The 18,118-nt window shown below is 40.1% G+C and overlaps 1 protein-coding gene across 14 annotated transcripts in view; it reads left to right on the top strand.

The window, feature by feature from the left end:
* The window catches only part of itpr1b (inositol 1,4,5-trisphosphate receptor, type 1b), a 131,209-nt gene that overhangs the window by 42,600 nt on the left and 70,491 nt on the right, over positions 1–18,118 (top strand). For all 14 annotated transcript variants that reach the window (XR_006009699.1, XM_041979631.1, XM_041979620.1 and 11 more), the window contains 6 exons: positions 1,185–1,310; positions 1,460–1,588; positions 9,353–9,473; positions 9,557–9,741; positions 13,153–13,301; positions 15,991–16,102. Coding sequence is in view for 13 of the 14 variants with exons in the window: in XM_041979631.1 (XP_041835565.1) it covers positions 1,185–1,310; positions 1,460–1,588; positions 9,353–9,473; positions 9,557–9,741; positions 13,153–13,301; positions 15,991–16,102 (822 nt within the window). In the remaining variant the exon portion in view is untranslated. The remainder of the gene's footprint in view (positions 1–1,184; positions 1,311–1,459; positions 1,589–9,352; positions 9,474–9,556; positions 9,742–13,152; positions 13,302–15,990; positions 16,103–18,118) is intronic.

Below are 18,118 nucleotides of genomic sequence, written 5' to 3'. Positions count from 1 at the left end.
CAAATACAGAGGGTTCACTGCAGGATGCAGTGCTCAGCCTCAAAGCTGACTGGCTGCTTAGACTCTGCCAAAAGAAACTTATGTGCAGATGAAACTAAGATCAACCTGTAACAGAATGATGGGAAGAAGAAAATGTTGAAAGCTTGGAACGCCTCTTGATCCAACAGAACCCTGCTGGAGCTAGTTTGATGGCGTTTACATGCACGGCTTCCGACAACGCTGGGTCACGCATGTTTACGAAGACGAGGCAGATGCAGCCGGAAGAATCAGGAAGTTTACCGGAACGCACTTTTTACCCAAATTTAGAGAGTTCACCTGTGCAGTGTGTCACCGTGCAGATGGACAGTAACCTAAACCATACTGTGGAAGCAACCTGGAGTTTTTAAAGATATTCTGCAGAGTCAGTCTGCAGATCTGAACCTGGAGGCAGAGACCTGCAAACAAGCAACAGCTGAAGACCGCTGCAGTAAAAGCCTGGCGAAGCATCACACAGGAGCAAACCCGGCTGTAGCTGAAGCGCAGGGTTTCCAGACTTAGCTAGTCATTAGGATTCTCAACACAATATTAAAAATAAACATTTTCTTTATGGCATTTTCTCAAATGAGAAGAGTTTGTAAAAAAAAAAGTTTGCAATTCGCAAACACATGATTGGATATTTTTGATCAAGCGCTTGGTGGCACGCAGAGCTCAAACCCTGGAAACTGCATCACTGTCCGGATATTTCTGGGCCTAGCTGTAGGACTGATCACATACATCATCAATCATTTCTGCTTCTTGAGAACAAACACAGCAAAACTCTCTGTCTTAGAAAGGAATCACAACTTTCTAAAAACATTAACTCCTGGAAATGCATGGATTCTTGGTCTGATTGCACTCAGAGGGATTTAGAGGCTATGTTAGAGGATCAGGGCTCTTTTTGGTCCCCTTCAGTTGTTTTTGAGGAGTTTGTGTTTGCAGGATGCACTTTTCTGCTCTTCGTGTTGAAACCCAAGCAATGCTTTTATAGATCATTTTACGTGTTAGTAGTTTTAAGATTATGTGTAACTGGTGCAGTTTCACTTAAAGATGAACCCTTTTTTACTGGTTAAGAAAAGAATTGGTAATAAGTGCAGCAAAATACCTTGATAAACTGTAAGCCTCAGGAAGATGAGCCTAATTCATCTCCTCTGTTTCTATTCCAACAGGTGAAGATAGCTTATATCAACTTCCTAAACCACTGTTATGTGGACACAGAGGTGGAGATGAAGGAGATTTATACATCCAACCACATGTGGAAGCTGTTTGAGAACTTCCTGGTGGACATTTGCAGGGTAACCCAAAACATTTTGACCCCATCAATACATGGAGAACGTTATTCTGCTTCATATAATGTCTCATCTTCTAGTAAACATCCTTCCTCCATCCAGGAAGTGTGATCGGAGCTGCAGCTCATGCTCATGTTTTCTGTGTCCTTGCTTAGGTGTGCAACAACACCAGTGACAGGAAGCATGCGGACACCATGCTGGAGCGTTATGTAACTGAGACAGTCATGAGTATCGTCACATGCTTCTTCAGCTCTCCTTTCTCTGACCAGAGCACAAGCCTGCAGGTAGCGTGGGCTAGTATTTCACACGCATGCTTTTTTTTACCTTTCTGTATGAAGTCAGTTCCATATCCTTGAGTTTGTTTGTTTTTAAAGAAAGAACAAAACACCTCACTTGTATTTACATTGCATGATATAATATTCCTCCCTTTGCACAGATTGCTCGCCGTGTGTATGTAAGTAACTATTCCCAAGATTTAGTGTCCCAGCCTTTGGGTGTGTTCCTTATCAGCTGGCTCTGAATTCGGAGCAGTATTCAGTGTGTGGGTTTCCACATTCCCATTGCTTAGTCAGCACACAGACTCAGTTTTTACCAGATCTGTGGGTGTGTTGCACAAGGCTGGGACGTGGTGCATCTCATATACTGATGCAATGTGCTCACTCCAACTCTTAGGCCTTGTGTCTGATCACCCACGACTTTCCCAGTGAATCATGACCATTAACTGCCATAGATTTCCAAATCTTTTACACAGAAATTTCGTGGTTGTGGAATAAAAACAGATGCCCTCTTCATACCCTGCTGTTTGTGTTGTGGAAGTGTTTTTCCCCTCCTGGATAGAAGTTATGAATTTACTTTCATGGAAAGTGTGCAGTTTATTCAACATTTCTTTATGCAGAGGTGTTCCAGGACATGGCACAGTTACTGTTTTCCTTTTCCTCCTGCATCAGGCAGCCATTCTTGGAAAAATAACTGAGGTATTTCTTGAACTTCAGGGTTGTTGGCAGGTAGAACTGAGCCATACTTTTGTGAAGCATTGTTTTGTTGTGTTGTGGTAGGATATGCTAACAAACAGCTTGCCTTTTGGATCTGAAGTTGTTGACTCTTCCATAATCAACCCAAAGTTTCCCCAAAATGCCACGTCATAAATTAACCCTTAAAACTCCACTAGATCACCCCGAGGTCTACTATCATCCTCAGTGTCTAAGGAGCGGTAGTGTGTAGCTCTGAGGGGTAAGCTGTGATGGATAGCTACCCTTTAGATGATCTACAGAAGTTTTCCAGGCATTAAAAAAAAAAACTATTATTTCAGTTGCTTCTATCTAGTAAATCCGCAATGATCCATGATAACAGCATTATTTATCACATTTCATCAAAAAACAGCACCATCACTACTATGTTGCTAAGAGACCTCTATTTAGACCTGGACATGATGATGAAGCCACTTCCTGTCAGACTTTCCACCAATCAGAGAGCTTAGATTGACGGTAACGTCCAATCAGGAGCAGCCAAAGATCAACCAGTGAGCAGAAAGTTCTATGTGTGTGTGAAAAGAAGAAAAATAATGCTCCTCTATGGCTGGAATAAAGCCAAGAAGACGTTTCTGATGCACGGTGGCGCCACAAAGCAGCTGCTACACACTGGTTTATACTGGGATTAAAAGCTGCTACACACTGGTTTATACTGGGATTAAAAGCTGTTACAGGCTGGTTTATACTGGGATTAAAAGCTGCTACACACTGGTTTATACTGGGATTAAAAGCTGCTACAGACTGGTTTATACTGGGATTAAAAGCTGCTACACACTGGTTTATACAGGGATTAAAAGCTGTTACACACTGGTTTATACTGGGATTAAAAGCTGCTACAGACTGGTTTATACTGGGATTAAAAGCTGCTACAGACTGGTTTATACTGGGATTAAAAGCTGTTACAGGCTGGTTTATACTGGGATTAAAAGCTGCTACAGACTGGTTTATACTGGGATTAAAAGCTGCTACACACTGGTTTATACTGGGATTAAAAGCTGCTACAGACTGGTTTATACTGGGATTAAAAGCTGTTACAGACTGGTTTATACTGGGATTAAAAGATGCTACACACTGGTTTATACTGGGATTAAAAGCTGCTACAGACTGGTTTATACTGGGATTAAAAGCTGCTACAGACTGGTTTATACTGGGATTAAAAGCTACTACAGACTGGTTTATACTGGGATTAAAAGCTGCTACACACTGGTTTATACTGGGATTAAAAGCTGCTACAGACTGGTTTATACTGGGATTAAAAGCTGTTACAGACTGGTTTATACTGGGATTAAAAGCTGCTACAGACTGGTTTATACTGGGATTAAAAGCTGCTACAGACTGGTTTATACTGGGATTAAAAGCTGCTACAGACTGGTTTATACTGGGATTAAAAGCTGCTACAGACTGGTTTATACTGGGATTAAAAGCTACTACAGACTGGTTTATACTGGGATTAAAAGCTGCTACACACTGGTTTATACTTGGATTAAAAGCTGCTACACACTGGTTTATAGTGGGATTAAAAGCTGCTACACACTGGTTTATACTGGGATTAAAAGCTGCTACACACTGGTTTATACTGGGATTAAAAGCTGTTACACACTGGTTTATACTGGGATTAAAAGCTGCTACAGACTGGTTTACACTGGGATTAAAAGCTGTTACACACTGGTTTATACTGGGATTAAAAGCTTCTACAGACTGGTTTATACTGGGATTAAAAGCTGCTACACACTGGTTTATACTGGGATTAAAAGCTGCTACACACTGGTTTATACTGGGATTAAAAACTGTTACAGACTGGTTTATACTGGGATTAAAAGCTGTTACAGACTGGTTTATACTGGGATTAAAAGCTGCTACAGACTGGTTTATACTGGGATTAAAAACTGCTACAGACTGGTTTATACTGGGATTAAAAGCTGCCACAGACTGGTTTATACTGGGATTAAAAGATGCTACAGACTGGTTTATACTGGGATTAAAAGCTGCTACACACTGGTTTATACTGGGATTAAAAGCTGTTACACACTGGTTTATACTGGGATTAAAAGCTGCTACAGACTGGTTTATACTGGGATTAAAAGCTGCTACACACTGGTTTATACTGGGATTAAAAGCTGCTACAGACTGGTTTATACTGGGATTAAAAGCTGTTACACACTGGTTTATACTGGGATTAAAAGCTGTTACAGACTGGTTTATACTGGGATTAAAAGCTGCTACAGACTGGTTTATACTGGGATTAAAAACTGCTACAGACTGGTTTATACTGGGATTAAAAGCTGCTACAGACTGGTTTATACTGGGATTAAAAGCTGCTACAGACTGGTTTATACTGGGATTAAAAGCTGCTACACACTGGTTTATACTGGGATTAAAAGCTGTTACAGGCTGGTTTATACTGGGATTAAAAGCTTCTACAGACTGGTTTATACTGGGATTAAAAGCTTCTACACACTGGTTTATACTGGGATTAAAAGCTTCTACAGACTGGTTTATACTGGGATTAAAAGCTGCTGCACACTGGTTTATACTGGGATTAAAAGCTGTTACAGGCTGGTTTATACTGGGATTAAAAGCTGCTACAGACTGGTTTATACTGGGATTAAAAGCTGCTACAGACTGGTTTATACTGGGATTAAAAGCTGCTACAGACTGGTTTATACTGGATTAAAAGCTGTTACAGACTGGTTTATACTGGGATTAAAAGCTTCTACAGACTGGTTTATACTGGGATTAAAAGCTTCTACACACTGGTTTATACTGGGATTAAAAGCTTCTACAGACTGGTTTATACTGGGATTAAAAGCTGCTGCACACTGGTTTATACTGGGATTAAAAGCTGTTACAGGCTGGTTTATACTGGGATTAAAAGCTGCTACAGACTGGTTTATACTGGGATTAAAAGCTGCTACAGACTGGTTTATACTGGGATTAAAAGCTGCTACAGACTGGTTTATACTGGATTAAAAGCTGTTACAGACTGGTTTATACTGGGATTAAAAGCTTCTACAGACTGGTTTATACTGGGATTAAAAGCTTCTACAGACTGGTTTATACTGGGATTAAAAGCTGCTACAGACTGGTTTATACTGGGATTAAAAACTGCTTCACACTGGTTTATACTGGGATTAAAAGCTGCTACAGACTGGTTTATACTGGGATTAAAAGCTGTTACAGACTGGTTTATACTGGGATTAAAAGCTGCTACAGACTGGTTTATACTGGGATTAAAAGCTGCTACACACTGGTTTATACTTGGATTAAAAGCTTCTACAGACTGGTTTATACTGGGATTAAAAGCTGCTACAGACTGGTTTATACTGGGATTAAAAACTGCTTCACACTGGTTTATACTGGGATTAAAAGCTGCTACAGACTGGTTTATACTGGGATTAAAAGCTGCTACAGACTGGTTTATACTGGGATTAAAAGATGCTACACACTGGTTTATACTGGGATTAAAAGCTGCTACAGACTGGTTTATACTGGGATTAAAAGCTGCTACACACTGGTTTATACAGGGATTAAAAGCTGTTACACACTGGTTTATACTGGGATTAAAAGCTGCTACAGACTGGTTTATACTGGGATTAAAAGCTGCTACAGACTGGTTTATACTGGGATTAAAAGCTGTTACAGGCTGGTTTATACTGGGATTAAAAGCTGCTACAGACTGGTTTATACTGGGATTAAAAGCTGCTACACACTGGTTTATACTGGGATTAAAAGCTGCTACAGACTGGTTTATACTGGGATTAAAAGATGCTACACACTGGTTTATACTGGGATTAAAAGCTGCTACAGACTGGTTTATACTGGGATTAAAAGCTGCTACAGACTGGTTTATACTGGGATTAAAAGCTACTACAGACTGGTTTATACTGGGATTAAAAGCTGCTACACACTGGTTTATACTGGGATTAAAAGCTGCTACAGACTGGTTTATACTGGGATTAAAAGCTGTTACAGACTGGTTTATACTGGGATTAAAAGCTGCTACAGACTGGTTTATACTGGGATTAAAAGCTGCTACAGACTGGTTTATACTGGGATTAAAAGCTGCTACAGACTGGTTTATACTGGGATTAAAAGCTGCTACAGACTGGTTTATACTGGGATTAAAAGCTACTACAGACTGGTTTATACTGGGATTAAAAGCTGCTACACACTGGTTTATACTTGGATTAAAAGCTGCTACACACTGGTTTATAGTGGGATTAAAAGCTGCTACACACTGGTTTATACTGGGATTAAAAAGCTGCTACACACTGGTTTATACTGGGATTAAAAGCTGTTACACACTGGTTTATACTGGGATTAAAAGCTGCTACAGACTGGTTTACACTGGGATTAAAAGCTGTTACACACTGGTTTATACTGGGATTAAAAGCTTCTACAGACTGGTTTATACTGGGATTAAAAGCTGCTACACACTGGTTTATACTGGGATTAAAAGCTGCTACACACTGGTTTATACTGGGATTAAAAACTGTTACAGACTGGTTTATACTGGGATTAAAAGCTGTTACAGACTGGTTTATACTGGGATTAAAAGCTGCTACAGACTGGTTTATACTGGGATTAAAAACTGCTACAGACTGGTTTATACTGGGATTAAAAGCTGCCACAGACTGGTTTATACTGGGATTAAAAGATGCTACAGACTGGTTTATACTGGGATTAAAAGCTGCTACACACTGGTTTATACTGGGATTAAAAGCTGTTACACACTGGTTTATACTGGGATTAAAAGCTGCTACAGACTGGTTTATACTGGGATTAAAAGCTGCTACACACTGGTTTATACTGGGATTAAAAGCTGCTACAGACTGGTTTATACTGGGATTAAAAGCTGTTACACACTGGTTTATACTGGGATTAAAAGCTGTTACAGACTGGTTTATACTGGGATTAAAAGCTGCTACAGACTGGTTTATACTGGGATTAAAAACTGCTACAGACTGGTTTATACTGGGATTAAAAGCTGCTACAGACTGGTTTATACTGGGATTAAAAGCTGCTACAGACTGGTTTATACTGGGATTAAAAGCTGCTACACACTGGTTTATACTGGGATTAAAAGCTGTTACAGGCTGGTTTATACTGGGATTAAAAGCTTCTACAGACTGGTTTATACTGGGATTAAAAGCTTCTACACACTGGTTTATACTGGGATTAAAAGCTTCTACAGACTGGTTTATACTGGGATTAAAAGCTGCTGCACACTGGTTTATACTGGGATTAAAAGCTGTTACAGACTGGTTTATACTGGGATTAAAAGCTGCTACAGACTGGTTTATACTGGGATTAAAAGCTGCTACAGACTGGTTTATACTGGGATTAAAAGCTGCTACAGACTGGTTTATACTGGATTAAAAGCTGTTACAGACTGGTTTATACTGGGATTAAAAGCTTCTACAGACTGGTTTATACTGGGATTAAAAGCTTCTACAGACTGGTTTATACTGGGATTAAAAGCTGCTACAGACTGGTTTATACTGGGATTAAAAACTGCTTCACACTGGTTTATACTGGGATTAAAAGCTGCTACAGACTGGTTTATACTGGGATTAAAAGCTGTTACAGACTGGTTTATACTGGGATTAAAAGCTGCTACAGACTGGTTTATACTGGGATTAAAAGCTGCTACACACTGGTTTATACTTGGATTAAAAGCTTCTACAGACTGGTTTATACTGGGATTAAAAGCTGCTACAGACTGGTTTATACTGGGATTAAAAACTGCTTCACACTGGTTTATACTGGGATTAAAAGCTGCTACAGACTGGTTTATACTGGGATTAAAAGCTGCTACAGACTGGTTTATACTGGGATTAAAAACTGCTACAGACTGGTTTATACTGGGATTAAAAGCTGCTACAGACTGGTTTATACTGGGATTAAAAGCTGCTACAGACTGGTTTATACTGGGATTAAAAGCTGCTACACACTGGTTTATACTGGGATTAAAAGCTGTTACAGGCTGGTTTATACTGGGATTAAAAGCTTCTACAGACTGGTTTATACTGGGATTAAAAGCTGTTACAGACTGGTTTATACTGGGATTAAAAGCTTCTACAGACTGGTTTATACTGGGATTAAAAGCTGCTACACACTGGTTTATACTGGGATTAAAAGCTGTTACAGGCTGGTTTATACTGGGATTAAAAGCTGCTACAGACTGGTTTATACTGGGATTAAAAGCTGCTACAGACTGGTTTATACTGGGATTAAAAGCTGCTACAGACTGGTTTATACTGGATTAAAAGCTGTTACAGACTGGTTTATACTGGGATTAAAAGCTTCTACAGACTGGTTTATACTGGGATTAAAAGCTTCTACAGACTGGTTTATACTGGGATTAAAAGCTGCTACAGACTGGTTTATACTGGGATTAAAAACTGCTTCACACTGGTTTATACTGGGATTAAAAGCTGCTACAGACTGGTTTATACTGGGATTAAAAGCTGTTACAGACTGGTTTATACTGGGATTAAAAGCTGCTACAGACTGGTTTATACTGGGATTAAAAGCTGCTACACACTGGTTTATACTGGGATTAAAAGCTGCTACAGACTGGTTTATACTGGGATTAAAAGCTGTTACACACTGGTTTATACTTGGATTAAAAGCTGCTACAGACTGGTTTATACTGGGATTAAAAGCTGTTACAGACTGGTTTATACTTGGATTAAAAGCTGCTACAGACTGGTTTATACTGGGATTAAAAGCTGCTACAGACTGGTTTATACTGGGATTAAAAGCTGTTACACACTGGTTTATACTTGGATTAAAAGCTGCTACAGACTGGTTTATACTGGGATTAAAAGCTGTTACACACTGGTTTAGATTTAAGGACACAAGTTGGACCAAAAATAGCCCAAAATGTCTTGTGGAGTTTTAAGGGTTAAACATAGATAGGGAGCCAGTAGTAACTTTTTGTTATTGAATCTTCATCCAGGTCTCCAGCCTCTCTTACCCTGTATGATTTCCTCTTTCTCCTTCCTGCTCTCACAGACTCGTCAGCCAGTGTTTGTCCAGCTGCTTCAGGGAGTTTTCAGAGTGTACCACTGTAACTGGCTTAACCCTGTTCAAAAGGCCTCCGTTGAGGCTTGTATTAAAGTACTCTCAGACGTGGGTAAGCATTTCACCCAACCACAAACCTTTCTCATATAACCTTTGATGATATCATTACAAATAACATTTTTTTTGGCCTTTCAGCCAAAAGCAGAGCAATCGCCATCCCAGTGGACCTTGACAGTCAGGTCAACAACTTGTTTGTAAAGTCCAATAACGTTGTTCAGAAGAGCATCCTCAACTGGAGACTGTCTGCAAAGAACACTTCCAGACGAGACTCCGGTCTGTCGACCTCTAAAGACTACAGGAACATCATTGAGAGGCTACAGGTCAGGAGGAGTTCAGTAAAACATAGTTTTTATTCTCTTATGGTTGTTATTCTGTTTAACACATTTCCATTAACTGCAGCCCTGCGTGTAGTTTCTGTGATTTAAAACACAAGTGTCTCATATATCCCTCATAACATCTCTCCGGTTCCACATAATTAGCACTCAAATAAATATTTTTATTCCTAAAAGCTTTTCCTAGTCAGAGACCTCATGCATCATCACTTTGTCATGCTTCTACCGGGATGCATGAAAGCACATGCAGGGCAGGTGGCTTAACTATGACTCCATATTCTGCCTCAATCCTTTCAAAAATCACATCGTTCCGCAACAAACGCGCATCAGTTCCAGCTTGAAAAGTCCTTCTTCCATCTTATGACTCAGTTTTCACTGAAATTACTGACTCGAAAAGTTTAGATTTTTGTTTATTCAGTTTATTTAAAAGGGACAATGCACATTAATCAACATTTCAATTTGATGAGTAAATTGTGGTCTCTGGGCAGGTCAGCACAACAACATGCAGCACAAGTGTTTCACATGCTCGTTTAATGGCCGTGAAATGCAGCCGAACATGTTTCCAGCAACAACAACACAGGAATAAGCTAAAAGACATAATAAATATAATAAGCCACAGTATATACAATCAGATGAAAAATAAAAGTGGTGCATCAGAGAATAAAAGCGACAACAACTATGAAGTTAAATATTACTTCTATAGATCATTTTTTTTCCAGAACGCTTATCTTTAACTTCCTGAACACCCGATATCCTAAACTACCAAATTCACACAAACTTGAATTTTTAATTTTTTATTTGTCTTGATGATTATAAAGACAACTCAGTAGAAGTTGTGCATTTATTCTGATTGATCATTTAGTCACATACTTTGTCTAGACATTACATTTTATACGTTGGAGATGAGATGTAGAATTTCCCTCCTAATATTTTTTATCAGTTATTTTAATGGGACAATGCATATTAATGAATGTACAATATTGTCGTAAATACGCCGCATTTAGCAGGTGTATTTACATGCAAACATACATACATGCATGCATACTCACAAGCACCTGTTTGGGATTTTTCTGCCAGAAAAGTAAAGACAGTTAGAGAAAGCTCAGCCTACGTTTTAGCTCTTTACTTCAGCTCTACTACAGACCATTGGCTGTTGATTGCATGTCGGTTTAGATCACAGCGTTCTTGATAATTACTAACCGGTAACTCACCGTTTTTAAGTAAAATTATCGAAAAAGTGTTTTTTCAGGTAACTGAGTAAATAGAAAGAATGTATTAGAAAAACTAAGATGGCCCTATTTAGGATTGTAAATTACCTCAGGTGTAATTTGGACTCTCAGAAACCTTCAGTCCTGGTTTTACTGGATCTTAGTGCTGCCTTCGATACAGTAGATCACCAGATTTCATTAAATAGACTCAGAAATCTGGTGGGCCTCTTATGTATTGTTTTAAATAGTTTTATCTCTATCTCACAGATTGACAGTTCTTTGTAAGTATGGACACCTGCTCCTCATGGACACACAAAATAAGGGGTTCCCCAAGGATCAGTTTCAGGCCCACTTCTTTTTAGTCTGTCCATGTTGCCTCTTGAGGACGCCATCAGGAGACACGGCATTAATTCCACAGCTATGCTGATGATACGCAGCTTTACATTGCCGTGTTTCGTGATGACCTGGAGCCAGTTAAAGTCCTTTTACACAAGATTTTAGATATAAAGTCAAGGATGTAAGAACTTCTTACAGCTTAACCAGAAGACAAGAGAAAGTTCATTTTATCCAACTGCAGAATGTTAAACCTTCTTGGGTGTATGTGATTGTGTTTTTAAGATGCTAAAACTGTTGGTTTTATTATATAAAACACTTTGTGCTGCTGTTATGCACAAAAAGTGCTTTATAAATAAAATTTGATTTGAAGAGTGACATAATGCTTTCTGTAACTACACTGTGAACAAAACTATTCTTGAAGTAGTAAAGAATTATATCCTTGGGAGAAAAAAACAAACAAAAACCAGTAGCTTTCAGTAATGGGAGGTGCTGCTGCACCCTGTTTTTCTTCCTGGAACTTGTGACTCAGTTTTCTGTGGAAATCTAAAATCACTGACCTGACTAATGTTGCTGTTATCTCAGTTTAAACAGGAAACTTTTGGTTGAAACTTTTCAAAATAAAAATTGAAAACCCCTCAGTCATACAGCAGCCCATCATCCAGCGGTGGTTTGAATTTAACACGGTCCAGCTCGCAGGCAGAAAGTCGTGATTCACACAATGAATTCCTCTTTCTAGAACCTTCCTGCTTTCTGGTGTATTTGTTTTCAGTGCATGTCAAAGCCACTAAACCAGCAGTGGTTGTGAAACTTCACTTTTGCCATGTTTTCACATGTATACTGATTGGACAGGAAGTTTAAAGAGAAATGACACTTTGTAGTGAAGCTTGTCCACGTACTACGAGAGAGAAATCTAGCTGCTTCAAAAGAGTAAAATTCACACATGGAAATATGTAGTGTGTCCTCTTTTTATCAATTACAGTTAAACTTATTTTAAACATTTCACACCATCTGTCATGGTCTCGACACACGGGAAACGACGTCGCTCCTTCTCCATCTTTTCCTATGGAAGCTGCGTATTGAGGTGAAAATCGCTGCCCTCCTCCAGCCAAGTGACAGGCGACATTCGTGCATGTGTTGCGCTCGTTCATGTAGACGTGCACACGGGGCTTGCGACTCGACACAAGAAAATAGAAAAATGTTAAATTTTTGTCGCTGTCTCCTGGCACTACAGCCAACCAGTGAGGATCTTCATGGACTGACCAATGAGAGCAGGCTGGACAGCGCAGTCTGCAAACACTTTAACATGGTAGCATATTTTAGCTTAATAAAAGGCAGCCGCGTGGCGCCAGAGTGAATTAGTCCAAACGTAGGTTCTGGATTTATCTGGATCAGCCTTGAGGTCCATAAAATGATGATATTCACGATGCTGTTTCCTATTTTGTAAACTCGGATGAACCCTGGGTTGTCTCTCATTTATACAGTAAACAGCAAGATTTCTGTTAATTCATGCAAAATCTTCTGACTCTCCATCTGTCATACTTTGTCACGTCAGGGACTGGTTTGAAAATGTCAAAATCCCCACCAATACCATAACCAATCAAATTTCTTGGAGAAACGCGATCTTAGAGCGCGATGCACGGCTCTGCTGCTGTTGGTCGTTTCCCGTGTGCGAGCCCATTAGATGTAGAAAACTGCATTTTTGAGGTTTATGTTTAACTTTTAAGGTTGAGGAGTGATAAATAGTAGTTTACACTTTAACACTGAATCATAGAGAAGAACTTGAGAAAATGTGTGATCAAAGTACAGTTTTTGACTGACAATAAGCTCAGCTTTTGTCTTGTGTTCTGCTCTGCAGGACATCGTATCTGCACTGGAGGACCGACTGAGGCCTCTGGTCCAAGCTGAGCTCTCAGTGCTGGTGGATGTTCTGCATCGCCCAGAGCTGCTCTTCCCTGAGAACACAGAAGCTCGCAAGAAATGTGAAAGTGGGGGATTCATATCAAAGTGAGCCTTGACCTCTGACACCACCGATGCAAAAAGTCCTGGAACATTGCTGGTTGCAGACAAATCAAAATGGCTTGGAAAGTTAAGAAATGTGTAAAATGTGTCTGGATTGTGAAACCTGATGAAGTTTCAGCTTTAATAAGCAGACTTTAAATATCAGTAAAGCAAAATATCCACTCAGAAAACTATGGGATAAACTTTGTGCCACTGGGGAGCGAATCTGAATTCTTTATATTTGAATATGAATCATTCAATTTGAATCTGAATATGCCTGTTTGAATAATTGCTTTAAAAAACTGAATCCAAATGACCATATTTGATATTGAATCTTTGTTTTTTGAATGTTTATATTGGTAAAGTTGAAACTTTTGTATTTGAAAAATTTCTTTACCTAATTCATTTTCATAGTTCAGTTTCAGTTCTCTAAATTCAAATTCAGATCTGAAATACAAACTTTTGTGCCACACATCCAGGGCCTGACTTGAGGCAAAACTAGTCGATCGCAGATGGAGTGGACCCTGACCACTGCTGGCTGGGATGTTGCGGGACGACAGAATGTTGCTCCATTCTCGTTTCTCCTGGACTGACGGAGCCCAATGAGCCTGCAAGCTGCTTTCACAACGATACGCCGTCACAGACGTGATCTGGCGTGTCTGCAGCCCAAACCTACACATATTTTTCTTGTATTAGGAGTTACCACTAATGTGAAAAGTCTGCAACCAGCCCACAGTGGCAAACCGCTGAGACCATTGAGGAAACGGTAACTACCGCTACAGAAACGGTAACTGCCGTTGTAGCGAGAGTGGCTGGCCTGGATCTTAGCGTTTCTCCATTTCTCTCTCTCTCTCCCCGCCGCCACCCTCTCCTCGCCCTCCCTCTGCTTGTAGCCTTTGAGAACAACTGCACAAAACTGACGTTACTCCATCTGCGATCGACTAGTTTTGCCTCACGTCAGGTCCCGGATGTGCGGCACAAAAGTTTGAATTTCAGATCTAAATTTGTATTTCAGATCTGAATTTGAATTTCAGATCTGAATCTGTATTTCAGATCTGAATTTGAATTTCAGATCTGAATCTGTATTTCAGATCTGAATTTGAATTTCAGATCTGAATTTGTATTTCAGATCTGAATTTGAATTTCAGATCTGAATTTGTATTTCAGATCTGAATTTGAATTTCAGATCTGAATCTGTATTTCAGATCTGAATTTGAATTTCAGATCTGAATCTGTATTTCAGATCTGAATTTGAATTTCAGATCTGAATTTGAATTTCAGATCTGAATTTGTATTTCAGATCTGAATTTGTATTTCAGATCTGAATTTGAATTTCAGATCTGAATTTGTATTTCAGATCTGAATCTGTATTTCAGATCTGAATTTGAATTTCAGATCTGAATCTGTATTTCAGATCTGAATTTGAATTTCAGATCTGAATTTGAATGGAGAGAACTGAAACTGAACTATGAAAATGAATTGGGTAAATAAATTTTTCAAATTCAACTTTACCAATATAAACATTCAAAAAACAAAGATTCAATATCAAATATGGTAATTTGGATTCAGTTTTTTAAAGCAATTATTCAAACAGGCATATTCAGATTCAAATTGAATGATTCATATTCAAATATAAGAATTCAGATTCGCTCCCCAGTGGCACAAAGTTTATCCCATAGAAAACAACCTGATGATGGCGGCGAAGTCACTGAGCCGCCACGATCAATCATGTCTGAACTTAAGAAACTCTGTCATTAGATCGGTGTAGAAAATAAAGTTATATGTTGGTATTATAACTTTACTCTCTTCTTTGGGGGGACTCATATCCCATCCAGAACATTAAGTTAATAACAAAAAAAGAAGTGAATAAAAATGACATCCATGTAGAATATAGATTTTTTTTTTTTCTTTAACTTGTCCTGTCCAGCACGGTGGCGGCAGAATGATGGTCTGGCTGCTGTGTTGTGCTGAACAAATTTGCTTTGCCAAGAGGAGCTTTATGGGTATAAGACTTCTCTTGATAATCTGATTTTCTTATTTATTTATTTTTATCATATTTATTTATTTGGAATTATGGAATTTATGTAATGTTGCTGGACCTGACCAGAGGGCACAGAAAACAGGAGAATAGTGAACAGAGATAAGAGGAAAGTAGAAAAACGGAAGTAGAGACAAAGATACAGCAGATAGAAGCAACGAGTAATCTAAGCAGACAATCATCAGGAGTTCCTAAAACAAAAATAACCAAGATGGCAACAAGCAGAGTACCAGAAACACACAAAAAGAAACCTAAACAACATCTTTAGTGTATTCAACCACTGGACGACTGTGTCAGCAAATAGTTATAAAAAGAATATAAATAGTTTAACACAGCCAGAATTTCTGCACTTCAAAGGACCTGCAGCTGTTGGCTGAACGGCAGGTGGTGGTTCTCTGAGCAGCCGATAAGAAGCCAAACTGAAGCCAAAGCGCTTTTTTCATGTTAAATGATGATGCGTGCCACAATCACTGCCTGTTACTTCCAAGCACCAGAACAGCTTTACGCTGGTGTAGATGTGTTGTTTTGGCTCAAAGGTGATGGAAATCGTCTCAGTCGTGACATTGTTGTGGAGGTTGGTGCTGTGATGACTACTGTCCCATTCTTACTTTTCTTATGACGTCATCACATTGCTTGTTTTCTTTCTCCTTCAACCAGACTGATCAAACACACCAAACAGCTGTTGGAGGAAAATGAAGAACGTCTGTGCATCAAAGTCCTGCAGACACTGAGGGAAATGATGACGAAGGACCGAGGCTATGGGGAAAAGGTATGCTACTTGTTCTTTCACGTTGTGGTTCAGGTAAAATAAACAGGTTAAAGCCCTCGTCTTAGAAGAAGACTTTGTTCTACGATAGCAACCGTACTGGGGAAACACCAAACTAAAATTCCCTCGTTGCTTTCTTTCTAAATAATCCCCAAATAAATCTTTGTGCCATACAAACACCAAACACCTGAATGGTGAAAGGGATGAACATCAGCTTTCTTAACAACATGCATGGACCAGTTCCTTCACACAAGCATTCTACAAACCATCACTGGCTACTAAATGCTTCAGGTCTTTAAGCTTATTTCCAATAGGATCCTCCCAGACTGGTCAGCTCAGCACACTCGTACATTTGAGTTTCTTTAGTCATGAAACAAAAAAAAAAGGATTTTTTAAAATATGTTCCTTTATTCACTTTTTCTGTTTTTATTATTATTTCATTTTTTTATTATGATTATTTATTTACAGCTTTATTCTCCGGTGATGCTGCTTGTGTTACTGGTGTACCACTGAACACAGTTTGAATCATTAACAGCAAACCAGTTGGAGGTCAGTTCTTCCCAAGATGAGCTGGAACACAATCCCTACTAAAGAATATGGAATCAGCACTATGGAGGAGATTCTTTCAGCTTCTTTGTTCATTTATTTTTTATGCCACTTATTTCACTACAGGAATATGGACCCTATCCCAGCAATTAGCAGGTGACATGGACAGGTCACAAGTCCATCACAGGACCAACACAGAGAGACAAACTACCTCTCACTCCTCAGGAGAGTTTAGAGACCAGTTAACCTGCTTAAACCAAACCTGACTGTTGGCTCATGAAAGCACCTGGAAGTTCCATTTATTAGATTTATTATTAATACTCATTCACATGATCAACACTGTCTACACTCGCCAACCAAGTCCACCTTCTAGTACCAGGTCGTCCTCTTCATCAGGTCCGCCTTCTAGTACCGAGTCGTCCTCTTCACCAAGTCCACCTTCTAGTACCGGGTCGTCCTCTTCACCAAGTCCTCCTCTTCACCAAGTCCGCCTTCTAGTACCGGGTCGTCCTCTTCATCAGGTCCGCCTTCTAGTACCGGGTCGTCCTCTTCATCAGGTCCGCCTTCTAGTACCGGGTCGTCCTCTTCATCAGGTCCGCCTTTTAGTACCGGGTCGTCCTCTTCATCAGGTCCGCCTTCTAGTACCTGGTCGTCCTCTTCATCAGGTCCGCCTTCTAGTACCGGGTCGTCCTCTTCATCAGGTCCACCTTCTAGTACTGGGTCAGACCTTTTTAATCCTTGGTGTGATAGATGAAGCAGGTGGTGGAAACCTTCCTCAGAGGTTTTCTCCATATTGACATGACAGCATCACACAGTTGCTGCAGGTTTGTCGGCTGCATCCATGATGAGAATCTCCCGTTCCACCACATCCCAAAGCTGCTCTACTGGACTGAGATCTGGTGGCTGTGGAGGTCGTTGGAGTCCAGTGAACTCATCGTCATGTTCTAGAAAGCAGGTGGAGATGATCTGAGCTTTGTGACATGGTGCATTATCCTGCTGGAAATAGCATCAGAAGATGCTGCTCTGGATATTTTCTCTTCTTCAGACCCATCCATCCATCCATCCATTCATTTTCTTCCGCTTGTCCGGAGTTGGGTCGTGGGGCCAGCTGCCTAAGCAGGGAAACCCAGACTTCCCTCTCCCCGGCCACATTCACCAGCTCATTCGAAGGGATCCCGAGGCGTTCCCAGGCCAGCCGAGAGATGTAGTCCGGGGCCTCTTTCTGGTGGGACGTGCCCGGAACACCTCACCAGGGAGGCGTCCAGGAGGCATCCTAACCAGATGCCCAAGCCACCTCATGTGGCTCCTCTTGATGTGGAGGAGAAGTGGCTCTGCTCTGAGCCCCTCCCGGATCACCGAGCTTCTCACTCTATCTCTAAGGGAGAGCCCGGCCACCCTGTGGAGGAAACTCATTTCGGCCGCTTGTATTCGAGATCTCGTTCTTTCGGTCATTACCCACAGCTCATGACTACA

The sequence above is a fragment of the Melanotaenia boesemani genome, chromosome 3, assembly GCF_017639745.1.
Source record: "Melanotaenia boesemani isolate fMelBoe1 chromosome 3, fMelBoe1.pri, whole genome shotgun sequence".
Taxonomy (NCBI): domain Eukaryota; kingdom Metazoa; phylum Chordata; class Actinopteri; order Atheriniformes; family Melanotaeniidae; genus Melanotaenia; species Melanotaenia boesemani.
This window is presented reverse-complemented; position numbering and strand designations above follow the sequence as displayed.